Consider the following 18,443-nt stretch of genomic DNA (forward strand, 5'->3'; position numbering starts at 1 on the left):
AAGGGATAGCAGATCACCCCTTGGTAGCTCATAGACTCGAGACCCAAAAGCAATGCCAGTTTTGTTTTTGCTTTTCAAAGTCAGGTCACATTTTCCATTAGCTTGAGTAATGTGTATTGCAATATTTTATAAAGCTTATAGTTGTCTTAAATCTATAAACTTCTATGAAAGTTGTAAATACTTAGTTATCCATTGCAAATCTTTTCTGGACCATTGAAGTGTCATTTCATATTAAAGCATGCATATTGTTTTTCCTCTGCTAGCCCTTCTTCACTAGCTTTTTTTTTCATTTTTTTCTTTTTGTTCATTGTATCACTGAGGGAAGGAATTGAGGCAAATTCTGAAGGTGTATTAAAAATATACAGCCAACTTCAGCTGTTCAGAATCTGAATCTAGTTTAAAAAATCTTTGTTTTTAAAAATGCCCCTTTTCCTGTTTCTGCACTGTTGAATTGTAATACCAGTTTCTACACCCAGAAGGGCTTGAAATTGTGAATATTTTTTGTTTTCGAATAATCTGAATTCTTTCTTGAAATGATATTCACCTAGAAACATCAGGTATCACAAGGCTTGCAGTGATATTGCAGAAAGTAAAAGTTTTAAAATGTCTCTTGCACAGTGTTCTGAGCAGTTGTAGCACATATTTTGCTGTGCTTTACAAGCCACTGAATAATAATATATGCATAAATCCTGTCTTTCTGGAAGAAAATAATAGTGGCATGTACATCAAGTTTAAGTTGTTTTCCTGTTCAAACTTTGAAATAAGCACTCAAGTACTTCATTTACTTCAGTTCTACGTTAGTTCAGCTCTAGCAGGGTTGTAGTTGGTCTGCTAACCTATTTTCCAAGAATCTCTTAGAGTAATGTTTTGAGAATTGTCTTTTTTTTTTTTTTTTTTTTTTAACTGTTGAAGTCAAAGATACTATACTGTTTGCTTTCAGAAGAGTGTTTAAAAATTTATTTTTGTTTTCTAGGACTTGTGGTCTTATTTATGTGGAGCAACCCAGTAGTGAGTAAGTTTGCCTTTCCTAAATTGTATTTGTTAAGATAAGAACTAAAATGTATTAGTATTTTATCTTTTAACTCATTAATATTGACCTAAGTCATAGTATGTCATGTGTTTAATTTAGATTTAGTGGGGATTTTGAATTTCAGTGACAGATGATGAAAGCTGCAGAAGTGATATATATTTGATCACTTCCTCCGCGAAGGTTCACCACCCAATGGCGGGTGTCTCGGCAATCGAACATTTGGAGAGTGAGCTTCATAATCATAGCAACAAATGAATGGATGAAAAGATGCCTTAGCAGCTCCCAAATGGGAATGAGTTCATGCTGTGACTGGAGAATAGGGCATTAGTCAAAGGCACAAGAGAGAGAAAACAGCTCATCACAGTTAAGTGAATTATCCACATTCACTTTCTTTTCCAAGGACGATACAGATATTTTCCACTTCTTGAATGGTTTTGTAGAGATTTTTTTTCAAATATGTGGTCTTACTTATATAGAGACTGTAATGAAATTATAGCCTTAACTATATGGAAAATGTGCTTGTTGTCTTAAATTGTTCCATAGACTGAAATATTTTTTTCAAACAAATATAGTTTAAATTATTATAGATCTGTTAATATGAAATCTTTATTATTTTGTATCTCCTTACAGGATTTCTGCTGAACTCAATTCTGTATTAGTTCTAAAAAACTACTGGATTACTTTTTTGCTGGCAAAAGGTGAGGTTTTGATTAAAGGACAGTTATTTTAATGAGTATTATTGGAGCGAATTTACGAGTTTGTGTCTGATATAAGAATCCTTGTTACAAATATCCATAGCTCAGGTCACAGAATCACAGAATGGTTGAGGTTGGAGGGGACCTCTGGAGATCATCTAGTCCAACCTCCCCGCTCAGCAGGGTCACCTAGTGCATGTTAGACAGGGTTGCATCCAGGCGGGCCTTGAAGATCTCCAGAGAAGGAGACTCCACAACCTCTCTGGGCAACCTGTTCCAGTGCTTCGTCGCTCTCACAGTAAAGAAGTTCTTCCTTGTATTCAGGTGGAGCTTTCTGTGGTTCGGTTTGTGCCCATTGTGTCTTGTTCTGAGGTTCAAAATATTCTGATTGCATGTCTTTTGTAACTCTTCAGAAATATTTTTCTGTGCAATTTGACTATTTTTTAACTGATACTACTTTCAGAAAATATACATATTTTTGTATATTTTTTTTTTTAAAAAAAAAAAAAAAACAAAACTTTGAAGGCTGATATTTTGCATTCAAGTCCATTCTGAGATGCTTTGACTACCAGTGTCTTAGTAAAAGGCCAATTAGCAGAAGTGACTGGCAGAATTTTTTTAATAGGTTCCTGAAATTATTTCCTGTGAAAATAACATTCTCTCTTGAAAAGGATGCTCAGTTAAAGCTAAGTGACAAAATTATGTACCATGAAGGTATCTGATTCTAGGTCTGTTGTTACCAGTGAAAGCGTACGTGTTTTACCATTTAAGTATGTCTTGGAGCATCTGATCCCAGTGGAGCTTTTTAACTAGAATTCTCTAGCATAAGCATAAACCAAAACCTGAAGTTTTATACCCTGCCTTTTCATTGAGAATGATAAGGAAAATAAATTCTATCAAAAAATAATTGAAGCCACAGGAAAACATAGGTGGTGCTAGCTAATTATAATAGCAAATAAAGATAAAAACTATCTATATAAATACAGCGAATATAGTGATCCCTAACTGTTTTGAATCTGTGTCGGCTCACCAAGTATTTTGTGGTATTCCACACAGTCTTGAAATAGTCTTGTGGATCTCTTTCGAAATATGAATCATAATTTGGAAACAGCTGGAATAGAGTTGATGTTAAGCTAATATTTTTGTGACTAGAAAACTCTTCATAAAAATTTGGCAGACTGAGCATACAATGTGATAGTCACCATGTAATTTTTCTTCACTGCACACTAGGAACTCATTTATGTTTTCTAAATGCTTACTAGCTTTTACAAAGTTTTAATAAGAACACAAAAAAGACGAGGGAGGTCTGAACAAAAGTGGTGCATGTAGGTAAAATAATCTATACTATTAGTCCACTGTAGTAAAATGGAAAAAGAAATCATGAAGGAGCACTGAGAGGTAGGACTTCTGTGCAGACTAAACTTAATTATATGTATCCTTTTTACAGAGCAGCAAACCTCTGAAGAATCATGAATTTTAAAACCGCTAGGCTTTAAATAACATTGGCATCCTGTTTGATCCTTTCTGAATTTTAACTGTGATGTCTTATTAAATGAACTTCCAAATCTCTTTTTTTTTTTTCCCAAAATGACTTTAAAATCAGTTTAGACATCTTCTCATAAGATTTTTCTTCTCCATTTAAATATTTGCAGGTAAAGTGTTGCAGATGGAAGATGATCTGGTGATTTCTTTCCAGTTGTTGCTATGCGTCTTGGATTATTTTATCAAACTGTCACCTCCTGCCATGCTCAAGGAACCATATAGTAAGGATTTAAGTTTTTTAAATCACTAAGTTAAAGTAGAAAGTAAGTTAGTATAATTTCAATTAGGGTCTTTCCAGCATCCACAATTAATATAAAACTACTTACGCTTGTTAAAAGGCAATTTGGAGTATTTTAGTTTAATTTAGATTATAATGAACATGAATTCAGTTATATAAAATGTGCTGCCACATTCACATATTGCAGTTGTTTCTATTTCTACCACCCCTTAACTATGTGCTGTGTCCATGCAAGTAGTTCAGGGGCTTGTTCAAATAGCTGTATTTGGTAAAAGAGATTAGGGTTCTGAGTAGAAGATGATTAAGAGCTATTATTTAGCCTTACTTATATATTACAAAAGGAAAAGGTTGTGCTATGACTTTGTTTCATTGATTTATAGCACTATGACAACCTGAGTGTGTAAGATACGGACTATACAGTCATTTAGAAAGAAAGATATAGTGGATAAAAAAATCATAATTGCTGTGGTAGCTCAAAGTGAGATGGTGGAGAAGAGTAGATTTATTACATCTGCTTTATACTAGCAAGTGTCTTTTCCTTATTTTAAGTGGAAAATATAATGGATCTTAACTGTAATAATTTTTGTACATTCAGCTAAAGCCTGGTAAACCTCACTAGGAAGATAGAGGAAATTAGCCAATATTTACTTGTAACTTTGAAAGACAAAATTATATTTCTGTTGAATTTTTTTCTCCCCCTCCACGAGCTGCAGAATTTATACATACTAAAGTATTTGGAGTTGCAGCATGTGGAAAACAATTTTTGATGTTAATTAGGTTTTTCCTCTGGATTTGGATAGGACACTAGAGTTAATAGACTAATCTACTTGCTTTACTGCTTTGGTTTGTGATTAAATATCCACAATGTCATAAAAAAGATATGGTCTGTAAAAAACATGTTTCTGAGGGTATTTATCAGAACTAATAATTGATTGTTGCAGGTAAGGACAAATAACCTGCTTTTCTATATACAAGTTTATTTCCTTTCCCAATAAAAATTAAAAGAGTGAGAAAGGATGGGCCTGTGACTAACAAATCCCTGCCCTCTAGTACTACTTTGAGTGTAATTTTGCCCGTTGTAGTAGGACAGACATGCTACTGCTTATTTCAGATCTTATAAAGTCATCAGTCTGGTTTAAGCTGAGATTTGTTTTTGATGGAAAGCTGAATTGAGTCAAACTGTTTTGTTTTTGAATTCTGTGTTCATGCTTTTTTTTCAGTGAAACTATGAAGCAACTCATTAAAAAAGTTAGATTCTGTGTTGTACTTTGAAAAGAAAAGAAATCTTAGTGCTACTTCATTCTTCTGGCAGACAACACAATATATTCTTTAAGTCCTTGTGACTGAGAGGCTTCATGCTGGGCTAAATGATGTCATGTCTTATGACATGACTACAGCTGAGAGCATTAAGATGCAGCCACTAAAGCAGTGTAGTTTGTCAGGTTTTTTTTATGGAACCATTTTTTTTATAAAACGGTTATCAAATACAAATGAAGTTGCAGATGGGAACAGTGTGATGATTAAAATATAATTTTTAAACCAGCAACTGTTAATTACATTAACATCGGCTATTAGTGTAATTACGATATTTCAAACTGAAGATACTGAAGGCATCTACATTGAGCTTAACAAAACATTTTTACCTTGCCAAAGTAAAGTTTTTTGATATTTTCTGCCAGGTGAATTTGAGATAGGTTGTTTTAAAGTATTTGTCTGACTGGGGAATGTTTGGGGAAGGGAAGAATTCTCTAAACCATATTCCATGTTCCCACCAGTACTTAACTCCAGTGTGACTTCATTAACCTTCAAAAACAGAGTTAAGTTACTTTTAGCTAATGGTTCACACTTCTAAAAAAGTAGAAAAAAGTAACTCATCTGTGAAAAGGTTTGCCTACCTTTGCAAAACAGTTGGTTATTCAAGGTTACACACAAAAAGAGCTATTAAATTTAGGGCTGAATAGCTTTTCAGAATGTCCAAATACTGATGCAGGAATTTAAAAATTTTCTGTTTCGATGGCTTTTCTGTAATGAAGGTTTTACTTAGGTGAAAAGGGAAAAAATTAAGAAAAGTGTACCTGAAAAATCCTATAAGAATTTAAAATTCAAAGTCTTTTTTTCTTAAGAAGACTAACCTTGTGATGATTCTGTCTGTCTTTCCAGAATCTGCTGTAAGTGCAGTTAATGGTTCAACTCGAACTCCAAGAAGAGGTCAGAACAGGAATACACGTACCTCAAAGCAAATTGATACAGATACAAAAGTTATTGAAGTTCTTTGTAAAGAGCATGATTGTAATTTAGATGAGGTAATGGCTGTGGTTTAAAATATGTTAGATCTGGCTGCTAACCCCCTTCTGAAATATGCGTTTTTTTAAAAAAGAATCTTTTAAGTTTCTCTGCTTATGCTTAATTATTCCCTTTGGTTCAGTAGTGAAGGTCTTTCTCTAATACAGAGAAAGAAAAAGGCACTTAATATGGGTAATGACTTTACCAGGGAGAATGCACTGTGAAGAATACAGTAGAAAGCTGTATGCTGATCAGAGCATGTAGTGTGTGGATGTAGCCCTGCTCAGATGAGGTTTCGCAGCTGCATCCCACGATGTGAAAATGTACACAGCTAAGGCATTACTTATGGGTGGGATGTTAAAGGTTCCATTCTCTTTCTGCTCTGCTGATAAATCCATTCTTGTGTGGAGTGTTTTTTAAGTATCTGAACATATGATGAAATTAGAAATGTAAGAGGGCTTGGAAGACTCTCATAGCTTTCCCAATGTAGTAATATTAATATTCTAGCAATGAATTATATTTGCATGCTTACAAGTAACTACTAGATATGTAGGCAATTTCATTTTTCCCTTATCAAAACAAAAATACGGTGCATAACAAGACACTGTTTTTTATAGTTCTTTGCCTTAAATATGTACGAGCAGTGTATGTGTGGATGCCTTTGTATTGCTGATGGTATTTATTTATTTTTTTAGGTCAAGAATGTGTATTTCACAAGCTTTATTCCCTTCTTGAATTCTATTGGTGTTGTAGCTTCAAATGGACTACCAGAGGTAATTAGAGTAGTTTAACATAGTTCAGCAATGCTTTACTTCATGCCAAGTTACTTAAGGTTTCCTTTATATATTGATAAAGTTCTAGTAGGCTCTTCTAAAATCATATAAAAACCTACATTTTTTTCAGGAATGTGACTTAACAGGGATTCCAGGATTTGTGATGGAGTATATTTTTTGAAAAGTGGTATGCAATTTTTACATTTGTATCTAAGAAATTAATTTCCTGAGGTTGAACCAGTGGCCTCCCTGCCCTCTCAATTCAGCATTAAATAGTTTTGCATACCCGTGATCTTGAGGAGGGCATTACTCTAGATTATAGCTATTACAGTATCAAGTCAATCTATAAATGCATACAATCTTAATTTAAATGTAATTGAGTCATATTACTTTGGTCATGTAGGAAATGTATTTACAGGATTAGACTCAGTTTTGCAACTGGCAGAGTTTGTACTGCCATGTCCTTGTAGAACTGCTTTTATCCTACTGAGTTGTAGCTTGGATGCAGCAGTCTATGCAATCATATACCAAAGTAAGCCTTTACAGGTAACTTACTGCAAAGTACTACACTTAACCATTCTTAAAGCATTAGGTTTACCTGACTGTTAGCATTAGAGATGGCAACCTGAAAGTATGTAACTGCTGAAGCTTATCAGACTGAAAGTCTGCAGGATTAGGTCAAGTATGTTCTGCTTAGTTTATTAATATGTTGGGAGAGTATGGGGGCAAAACACAAAGACCCGCTAGAGATGTTTATCTTTTCTGATAGGAATTTTGGGATCACAGTGACATTGAAGTTTTGTATCTTAAAGTGTAGATTATATGTACAAAAGTGTAACATAACCACATTTCTGGCTGTCTTGTTTGGAAGTCCTGTTTGAACTTTCAGGCAAAGGTCATTATAATACTTAATTGCCATAGCAGTGAAGGTTTTGAACTGAGGCTGCACAATTTACTAAGCAAAGTATTGAAGTTACAAGTTCAGGATTCTGCTGATAAAAATTTGATAAAATTAAACTTTTGAAGAAGAATCCTGTCACAGGATTCTTGTTCCTGAAATATTAGTGTCTTAAGGTATGTTCTAAAACAGTAGAACATTGTAGGTGTATGTAGGTAGTCAGTTTGTATATGTAAACCAACCGTAAGCCATAGTTGAGATCATCAATAGAATAGATAATAATATAAGACATTTAAATTGACTTTCATCTTCATAAAAAGCATTAAGTTTTGAATAACTTAATATTGTTTGCAAAACGTGGGAAGTTTCTGGGTCTTTGTGTTGGTATTGCATCTATCTTCGGTGTAGGTTTGATGAAGAACGTTGAGGAATGAACTAAGGAACAGATTGATTCAGAACTCTTATTTTTGGCTGAAGGTTTCGTCCTAGTGAACTCAGTGCAGCCATTTGGTCTAAGATCTGCTGCTTTTCCAGTGAGAGAATCTTAGATTTATAGAAGCTTACATAACGTGGAAATATTTCAGACAAAAAGCACACTAGAATTTTAATGAAAAAAAATAAAATAGTAGGATTCTAAACATCATCTTTGATTTAATAGTCTTATCTCGGAGTTTTAACCAAGAGGTGAGTTTGATGCAGATTTGTTTCTCAAAGCTAAAAGGAGATGAAGAGGAGCAAATCTCTGAGGTATTTGCAACTTCTTTTTTCCTGGGAGTGTTTAGATACTAGTCTGTTTTCATATGCAGTGTTGCCTATTTGTATAGCTGGAATTTGCTAGAGCACACCGAGTATGTTTAGGGCCTCAAGGAATAGGTAGTTGTCAGATGACCATCTGTTTCTGTAAGAGCACGGCAACAGAACTAAAGTGAATGCTAGTATCTGCTCCTGATTAAAAATACCAGACTTCCAGTCTAGGTTAGTCAGTCAAAGAAAAATACTTTTCCATTCAAAATGAAGTTATGTCAACATGGGATCTAATCGACTAAAATTTTTTTTTAAAAGTAATTTAAGGAACGGTACTGTGGTGTGAGTTAATGTCAGGGTTTTTATAGAAATTTTTTAAAAACTACACAAATACAAATATTTACATGGAACAGGAAAATTCTACCCATACTCAGAAAAACAAGGTTGGAATTCAGATTTTGTCCTTCATCTCCAAAGAGCAGCAGAGAAAAGGACTTAGCAGACTGTCAAGTAGCTGTTCTAAAGACACTCATTTAAAATTTCCTGCTCTTAGAGGCGCCTTTCTATTCTGGAGGCATGTATTTAAAAAGCCTGGAAGCATTAGTTTGATTCGCAAGTCTGACTTGTGCTCCAGCTATTTTTAGCTCTTCTACAGTATCAGAGCCTACATTTATTCAGAAATGTCTTGTGATGTCTGATTGTTTTCTCTTATAAAAGGCTATCTTCTGTTTGCACGTGGGAACAATAATTCTTCCTCTGTGTAGGTTGGTGTTATTTGTTTAAGAAATGACTGTAAGCTGCAAGGTCATTCTCTTAAGAGTTTCAGTATTGTATTCGTGAGATCGGACTGGATTATATTATTCAGTAAATTGTCAAACTTACTGCTATAAAGCATATTTTTGTTTTTGTTTGAGGTTGAGGTCCTCTCAAGGCAGTATGAAGAACTCTATCTTAAAAGCAAAGATATAGATGCAAGATTATTTCTGGATCGTGATGCAACTTTACAGCCTGATCTCATAGCATGGTAGTATTTCCACTTGTTGATTTCTTCTTATGATAGAAAATGTGAAAATGTGCTCATTTTTTTTCCACTGTTCTAAATGGAAATTTCTGTATCCTGTTGATCTCTTAAGTTTGTAGATCAACTAAGATGCTTTTGGCCTAACCAGCATTGTTCTACATTGCAGCTTAAATAATTAAAGAATATGTTAAAGCTTCTGTAGTTAACATGATATGTAAATTCTACTCTAGTTCTTACTCTATGCAAGCCTCTATAGCTCAAAGGAAGCTGAGGAATCACGAGGAAAAGGAGGTTACATCATGTTAGTAAACCAGATAGGCTAACTCTGTTCTGGCTCTGGGGCCAGCTGGTGTTAAATAACCTATGTCCTTACAGTTAAGCTACTGCTTCTTCCTAAAACAATGTGGTCATATATGTGAGGTACCTGCTGGGAGGAGTCTCGAGACTGTTCTGACTCTTGAACTGTACCCAGACGTTCGGGGGTTGGTAGTCTGCATGAGACAGAAATGTACTGTGGGCAGTGTAACAGTATAAGCACTTGAGTACCAATGCCCAGGCACATTTCCTGGTACTGTTCAATAACACAGATGTCTTTGAATTTTTTTTAGTCATACTGCAAAATTTCAGTGTTTAGTGATGGTTCAACATTTCCATAACTTGATGCAAGTTCACAGTATGAATATATGGCTTTATCTGTGCTAGAAATTTGTATTCTTTTAAAATTGGGTTAAAATGGGGCTATTACAGCTATATGCATAGTGTTTTTTAGAAGTAAGTAAGTTGGAAGGCACCTTCAGAGGTCATCTAGTCCAACCCCCTGCTCAGAGCAGATCTACTTGGCAATTTAAATTATATCGTTCTAACAATGGAATGGTTGAACACTTAGATTTTGTAACAACCCTTCCTATAGATTCTTCTGCATTTTAACAAGTCTTTATAGAAAACTTTTTTTTTAATTACTTCAGTACTTCATAAGTTTGTTTTCCATTTTTGTAGCTCACAGTTGGAGAGAACACCACGAAAAAACAGTCCAGAGGAGGAACTTAATATTATGCTTCCACAAACTCCTGTTCGGTATGTGTGGATTTTTTTTTTAACTGTCATTTTTTCTCAGTATCCTAGTTAGAAATGTTTGTCTTGAAAGTAGCTGTTTTGAATTTTCAGCTTCTTATCTTTACTTCGCAGGGATTCTCTTCAGCCATAAAGACAACAGCTTGACTGTCAATTCTCAGACCTTATGTGTTATCCCAGGGGCTAGACCGTCTAACATGAAACATCTAAAACAAATATTATTGACAAAGAAATCCCATTTTTCACAAATTTATAGCTTGTGTATCACATTTGGGGCTTTAATGGTGTTTAAAAGAACCCTCAATAACACTGTGAAAGGCACTTGATTAAAATTCTTGATACTTAAGTCTTTATTAGAAAAGACTTAAGAGCAGCGTGCTTCCCCATGGTTAAAAATTTAAAATGTGCTGATACCTGTCATCTTGAGACCTGCTCTAGAGATCTAGAGAGAGATTTATATTCTATCTGTATTTGGGCCCTTTGAGCTTTGCAGAAGCAATACCATTTAAAACAGTCTAAGTGAAGGCTTATTTGCTAGCAGTGATTTTTTTTTTTTTTGGCCTTAGCAACTATTTTTCTTAAAGCATAGAGCTATCACTAGATGGCAGTAAACCTTTGATCACCAGCTTTGAGTGGAAAGTGTAGGATTAACTCTCTTAAGTAGAGCCCCTTATTGGTTATGTTGAAAGCACCATGCTTACTGCTTTTAGTCATCTTACAGTGTTTCCTTTCTGGACCTAGGTCCATTTAGGACCTACGTTAAAACGCCCTGAATCGATGGGAGTCTGATCATTGACATCAGCAGACTTTTTTATCTGGTTCTTTATGTAACAATTGGTAGATAAAGTGGATGTAAGTACTAGTTCAGAGCATAATGAGAATGGATTGTGCGTTTTCATTATTGTTTTTCCACTGTCCTTATGCTTTCTGTATTACTAGTAAAGATTCAATGGAAGTACTTTTTAGTAAACCTTCCAGAAAGTAGATTAAAGAAGTTAGTTTCTTTAAACTGTGGTATACCCCTACTGACTGAGCATGTTTTTTTTTTTCTTCTGTCTCTATTTTCTGAGTGGTATGAGTCAAATTGAGGTTAAGTGGCATTTCTCAGGAAGAATAACTGCTTGAAGTTGGCAATTTTGTTGCATGTTGTAAGCCCCCAAAGTGTGTTTTTGAAAACTGGAACTGTAAGGAAACAAATACATAGATTATTCTAGTTCTCTGGAAGAATCTCAGAGGGCAGCGCGAGTGCAGAAAAAGCCATCCAAAGAAAGCATCTTTCTGGACAGGCAAAGTAGTTCAGACTTTGGGCTTATGGTGTTTGAATAATATAGGAAGGGGACATGCTACTCTACATCTCTAGCAAGAGATGTACCCTCCTTTTTCTTGTAACTGCAGTGTTTTTATGTGGCTGGTAAGGGGAGAAGGGATGCTTAAGAATGATGCTTAAGATTGTTTAGATGGTTAAGTTTCAGCCTTGATATTTTTGGAGTCAGTTCACTTGCTATCATTTCATGCAAGTGATCTAATCTAGTCCCTCTGAGCTATTTTCAGTTGGCTAAAATGATTTGCAAACAAAATTACTTATAACATTTAGCTTTTTTCACTCCAAAATGATGAAGCCATGGCAGAGATAGAAATTCAGTTTAGAGTCTCCTGGTTTAACTCTTCTACAGTTGTAATACTGATGTAAATGCACTAACTCATCAAACCCAATTTATTGTTCGTTCTTTCATTTCTACGTACAAGTACCAATGAAGTGCAGAGCTTTAAAAAAACTGCTGAAAAGCTTTTGCAAATAAGAGAAATTGTTTTGCCCAGGGTTAAACTATATGAAAAGCTATCTTATTGCTAGAATGTTTTAGTTTGTAAGCAAAGCATAAGTTTCAATTTTACTTGCTAACATTTAAGTATTTTTTGTGGCATCTGTACAGATTAGCAACAAACCCTTGAATCGTAGTTTGACTTCTCCAAAATGTTGTGAATCAAGGACTGCATTTCTAAACTACTATAGCTCACTGATCTTCTCAAGCTGCTATTACTTTGTGCTGCAGTGTTTCCCCCTTGTTAATAAACATCTATCTTAGTGGTAATTAATAAAGGCTGTAATTTTACTATTGTATGCTTCAGTAGATTTAAGAGATTGGTTTTTAATTTCTGAAGTACATAATGACAAATTCAGGAAGTGGCAATACCACTGGAAGAATCAAATTGTTTCTTAGATACTAAGAGAAAATTTAACTAATGTCTTGTCTTACCTAAAAAGAACAGGAATTTAATATTCTTGCTAACGCTTAACTTGAAATATGTTAAAAAATAAGAAACGAGACCACTTTAGTATTCCTGGACTTAATGGATATGTGACTAATTTGTCACATAATAAAGGCAGAATGATACATAATAGTCTCAAAAGCTGGAAATATGGGTTGTATGGCTCATGCAGTTGTTGTCTTCTCCTGTATGACAAGATCTTTATTGTTCTTATTTTTCCTACTAATGGATAGTTCAGTCACCTTCTGGATAATTTATGCTGTTTGAGAAGAAGTCATACTCTATCTTAAACTAATGACCAGTCTGATAGATTTGTGACAAATATTTGTCATTGACATTTCAGTCCTAGGAGAAAGACAGAGAAATGCTACAGAGACACAGACAAACATTGATCTAACAAGATATTTAATTTTTCACCTGTAGAATAAACAACAGGTTCTTATGCCTTTGTCTTAAGAATATCCTTAATTATTTAAATTATTACAGCTTTTCTGAAGTTCTTACTCTTGTGTTAGTTGGCTTTAGTAGAGTTGTTTTCTAAGTTGAGACATTGGATATGAATTAGTGGATGTAATTTGTTGATTTAGATCCATTTTTTTAGCAAGGAAAGTTCTAGGCATAATGTGGAAACACAAATAATCTTGACACCACTGTTGTTTTTTCCTTCTATGCACCTGTAAAAACAGTTCTAATAAGATCTTACATAGAGACTTACTTCAATATTACAATATACTGAACTTGATTAAAAAATAGTTTGTAATTTTGATCTTTTACTTTTAATCAAGACAATTTTTGTTCTACTTTTTAAGAATAATATTAGTTATGTTTCTCAGTAATATTGAAAAATTTCTTTAATTTCCATATCCTTTTTCCCCTGCATAATACTTCAAGAATTAAGAAGCTGTTTATTTAAGATGGATACTTCTAATCCAGCTACAGACACAAAAGGGAGAATTAGGATTTAGAGTAAAAAAAGCTTTCCCAGTGGAAATGAAAGACTGGAGCTAAAGTAAGGTGTTAAGCTTTAAAGTGACTTTTTGATTCCTGTCAAGGAGGTGATAGAAAGACCATTCTCATGCCATTGGCCAATGGAAATGCTGACAACTGCACTTCTGAAAAATATCTTTTTTCAAAAGATCTATGCAAAAGACTACTTTCTTGTGACTACTTATTCAGAAGAGCACTGTATTTAAATACATGCTAATTAGACTTGTGAGCAGGTGATTGAGATGCAAAATCCACCTTCATTCACCAGTATTCTGTATTATTTTCGTACAAAAAGAAACTTCTGTTAGAGAGTTGCTGCCTTTAAAGTAACATTTTCATATGTAAGGATTTCAGATATTCTGTCATTTTATTGCCTTTAAAAGTACTTGTTAGCTAATGTTTATTATTTAATCTGTGTTCTTTTGGTTCTTTACTTACGAATTCTAATCGTGTAATAGTCAATGCAACAGTTAGATATTTAGAATTTATAATGGCTAACACAGTGCAACAGATATTTCCGGCAGGATGTTTGATACCTGAATTAAGAATTAAATCATAACATTTGTTTGTTGAAATTCTCTTTAGTTTCTGGAAATGTCAGGTCAACTTGAATGTTTAATAAACATCTTTATTGTATTTTTCCAGAGCTGCAATGAATACTATTCAGCAATTAATGGTGATTTTAAACTCAGCAACTGATAAGCCATCAGATACTCTCATCTCATACTTTAATGTAAGTGACTAGAAGAAACATTTATGAAAGACTCTTGGAATTATCACTCAAGTGAGACATGTACATGTAGACCTGACATGTATTTTGGGAACTCCTTTATTAACCATCATTTTTAAAGTTCATTTTAGTTAGGACAGGTTAAATGTAATCACTCTTACGTTATAAACCACTTCTATCTAACTGATATGTACTGGAAGCATATAAACACTTTATTCCTGCATTGAATATTAAGGTTTGTTTATATATTTGTTGGCTGGATAAAGGAGAGGTAGGAAGAGGAGGGGAATGTACTCAAAGGATCTCACATGTTCAGATTTAGCAGTTTAAACACCTTCCTAACTTGAAAGACACAGTTCTCATTAATGTAGTTGGTGCACCTCACATCTTTGGTTAGTTCCAGCTAAATTGCATGTTGGAAATCAGGTTTTAGTTGCTGAAAATTGTTGAATGAGAACAATAATTCTGTCTCTCTTAAATTCTTTGCTTATTTATGCTAATGAGCTGATAAAAAGAAATGTTACCAAGTGAAGCAGGTCCGATTTGATTAAATAATTTAAAAATGTTTTTTGAAGTAAAATATCTTTTCCTTGCCATTCCATTCCCTACCTTCTTTTACTGTTCTGTAATAGAACTGCACAGTGAACCCTAAAGAAAGCATCCTGAAAAGAGTGGAAAATCTTGGCCATGTCTTCAAAAAGAAATTTGCTGAAGCAGTTGGACAGGGATGTGCTGAAATTGGCTCACAGGTAACTAGCATTTTGGTTCAGTAGTATTCATTTGAACTTGATTGGTACTAGTTAATGCGAGACTTGAGTGCTCTCCTTCAATGAAGATTAATAATGGTAAAAAGTAACTCTTCTTTACAACTCGAGGAACTAGACATGTCTTTTTTAGTATTCTCTGAAGACAATATTTAACAGATGATTCTTAATATATGTGGAGCAATAGGAAGTGGTGAGGAAAAGGTATATGCTGGAAATATTTTAATGAAGAATAGGAAAATTGCTGGGTAAAATACCATTAGTAAGATACATACTTAGAACTGACAGTGTATTATCTATCCTATTCATTGAGATAACTTGACCTAAAACTACACTAAAAGATGACTCACTTCCTTATAAAATTGGTAGGCTATCTGTGTTTCCTACAAGGGTTTTGCAAAATAAACCTAGGCAAATTTGTACTTTAGTGTCCTATCTCTGTCAACTCTATTCTTTTTATCCTGTTTGCTATGTTCATTAATCAATCTTCTCATGGCTGCAGTTGTCACAGAGCGTAGTAGCCTCTGAGGCTTCTCCAGTACTACCAGCTAACGCGACTGGGGCCAAAGACTCCTTTGCAGTGGCTCTTACAAAGAAAAGAGATGTGCTAAATCATTAAGCTGTGAGAATCTGCCTGTTGCAGCAATATTCTTGGATTTCTTTTCTTTCAACAGAGATACAAGCTTGGAGTACGACTATATTACAGAGTAATGGAGTCCATGCTAAAGTCGGTAAGTTTTGGTACTAGTAGATTAGTACTGGTATTGCATTTTTGAATACTAAAAACATTCACAATTTTGATTTGGTCTATATATTTCAGGAAGAAGAACGCCTCTCAGTTCACAATTTTAGGTATGTGCTCCTAACTCATCATCAAAGACTGTTATTTTAGTGCTAGGACAAGTATTAATAATTTATCTTTTTCCCCTTAGCAAACTTCTGAATGATAACATCTTCCACACATCTCTTCTGGCATGTGCTGTTGAGGTTGTCATGGCTACATATGGCAGTAAGTTGAATCTAAAAAGTGGTTAAGTGCTGAACAACAACGTTGTTTATTGATAATTACTTTTATTTATTCTAATATATGTAATATAGTCACTCATAAGAAAAAAGAGCTCTCTAGAATTTGTAGCATTGATTCAGTAAATACAAAAGGAAAAAAATGATTCAATTGGAGGAGCATAGTACTTTGATAATTTTAGTCTGTCTTTTCTCCAGGGAATGCTTCCCAAAATGATGGTACCACTGCTGAAACGGACTTATCTTTTCCATGGATTCTCAATGTATTTGATTTAAAAGCTTTTGACTTCTACAAGGTGATTGAAAGCTTTATTAAAGCAGAACCAAGCTTAACAAGGGACATGATAAAGCATCTAGAACGCTGTGAACATCGAATTATGGAATCTCTTGCTTGGCAATCGGTAAGTAGCGATTCAAAATAATATTTGTCCTTGTATAATATGTATGCCTAGAAAAAGAGAATTACACCCAACTCTGTAAAACAAATTGCAGTCTTACTAATGTTTATTTCTAGTAAAATAACAAGAGCAAGATGAGATTAGATTTGGCATGCCTTCAGATTAAAAAAAAAAAAACTATATCAGAGAAATCAGCATAGCTGCTGATTTACATTCTTGTAAACCAGTATGTCTTTACAATTCTTGCACGAACCTTTTTAAAGGTATTACCCTTAAACGATATTTTGTGCCAATAAAAAAGGAAATAAATTCTATGCTTTTATTTTTAAGTTAATTGTTATCTATCCTTACTTGGCACTAGGGCTGTAGTTCTGCATCTGGTATGATTGTTAAGGGTACTTAAAATGTTGATTAAAAGATGCATTATCCTTTGTACTTCAGTTAATTTGGTATTTTTGGATGCTATTAACATAGATGAATGCTGAGAGGTTGAGTCATTTTTTAGGCTGGATCTCAGTAAATTGAACATTGTTTCTCTGTGTTGTGTGTTACTTATGAACCAAAGATATGCTATTAATGCCATGAAGTAAGAGAAAATAAAGACTGCTAATTTTGACAAGAGATTTAAAAGGACTGTTTAAGAACCCAGCACATGATGTAGTTCTGGGAAGTGTAAAGAGCACAATATGCCATGGTTGTTGGCAAGCTTTATTTTTTGAGTAATGGTGGTACTTTATCAGCTTTTTGCGGTTGTATTCCCATATTCTGGGAAAAGACAGTGTCAGTGTCTGAGCAGCAGTATCTGCATATACATTCAAATTTCTAAACCAAGTGAAACTTACTGGCCTCAGGTTTGTATGGAAGCAATTATTATGCTTCAAGCAGTATGTGGCAGAACTTCTAATGCCAGCTCTCATTGATTTCCTGATTCAACAGGCAGGAGTCAGGCTGCTTCCTGAATATGCCCTGTTCCAAAGGTGACATTTCTGTTTGGGAGTTGAGACTTGTGTTTCCAACTATATGTTCATCACCATGATGTGTATGTGCCCCAGAACTTTTGATACGGTGCTACAGCTGCTGTGCCAGGGTGTCATTTTTTTTCCCCTTTGCAATGCTTCTGCATATTTGTTTTGGTATCTTAGGAAATGCACATGGCCTCTCTCTATTGCTGTATGAATTTCTTCATGATTTTGCCTTTTTTGAATAAAACCACTTGAAGGTGCTTGAGGCTAGTAGCCTTCTTTTATCAGAGTTTACTGTAACAGGGAAAATAAGGCAGTACTTCAAGAAGCATGCAGGCAACATTTAAAGAATGCTTTTTTGCCAGTGTTACGAGTCAGAGGACAAAGGCAGAAGTACAGATATCCAGGTTTCGCCCTCCACCAGCAAGTAGTAGCTCCTGTTTCCTTCTGCAAGCCAATCTGAAGTCAGTGACAAGAGGTCAGCAACAAGCCACTTCTACCTATTTCTACTCAGTAATTCAAGCACAGCAGGCAGATAATTTGATTCGGATTTGGGCTTTCAGACTAGAATACCTGAAGTGCTGTTTTTCATTAATTATGGGGATAGTTGCAGGCTTTTGTGAAACAAATTATGACTTTATACCCAGCACAGGATTGTTTTAAGTTTTCTGAGTTCTCTATTTGAATAATAGTAGTGGTGTTTTTTTTTTTTTTTAATGCACTAAAATTACCATCTTGCCTTGCCAGAAGTATGCATTTGGTAGTATTTTGGAGTGGCTTTTTGTAACTTATTTGAGTGGCTGCCAGGATGCATTTGTAAAATAGCCAGTATTTCACAAAGCAGTTCCTTTGTTCCTTTCCCACTATGTGCTTGACTGTCACTTAAAAGCAGAGATGAAAAAGAGTTTTGGGTAGTGGAGTAGAGGAGGGAGTAAAAAGAAGAAACGTGCAGTACACATATCCAGTTCCCCTCTGCTTCATGGGCCTCGGTGTCTTGACTCGTGGATCTCTAAGAG

At 34.5% G+C, this 18,443-nt stretch overlaps 1 protein-coding gene across 3 annotated transcripts in view; it reads left to right on the forward strand.

Moving 5' to 3' along the window:
* RB1 (RB transcriptional corepressor 1) overlaps nt 1–18,443 on the forward strand; it is a 113,606-nt gene that overhangs the window by 13,588 nt on the left and 81,575 nt on the right. For all 3 annotated transcript variants that reach the window (XM_062567003.1, XM_062567004.1, XM_062567005.1), the window contains 13 exons: nt 974–1,012; nt 1,661–1,728; nt 3,378–3,488; nt 5,666–5,808; nt 6,484–6,561; nt 9,118–9,227; nt 10,221–10,298; nt 14,196–14,283; nt 14,913–15,029; nt 15,719–15,775; nt 15,865–15,896; nt 15,977–16,053; nt 16,266–16,468. In XM_062567003.1, coding sequence (XP_062422987.1) covers nt 974–1,012; nt 1,661–1,728; nt 3,378–3,488; nt 5,666–5,808; nt 6,484–6,561; nt 9,118–9,227; nt 10,221–10,298; nt 14,196–14,283; nt 14,913–15,029; nt 15,719–15,775; nt 15,865–15,896; nt 15,977–16,053; nt 16,266–16,468 — 1,201 coding nt within the window. The remainder of the gene's footprint in view (nt 1–973; nt 1,013–1,660; nt 1,729–3,377; nt 3,489–5,665; nt 5,809–6,483; nt 6,562–9,117; nt 9,228–10,220; nt 10,299–14,195; nt 14,284–14,912; nt 15,030–15,718; nt 15,776–15,864; nt 15,897–15,976; nt 16,054–16,265; nt 16,469–18,443) is intronic.

The sequence above is a fragment of the Rhea pennata genome, chromosome 1, assembly GCF_028389875.1.
Source record: "Rhea pennata isolate bPtePen1 chromosome 1, bPtePen1.pri, whole genome shotgun sequence".
Classification (NCBI taxonomy): Eukaryota; Metazoa; Chordata; class Aves; order Rheiformes; family Rheidae; genus Rhea; species Rhea pennata.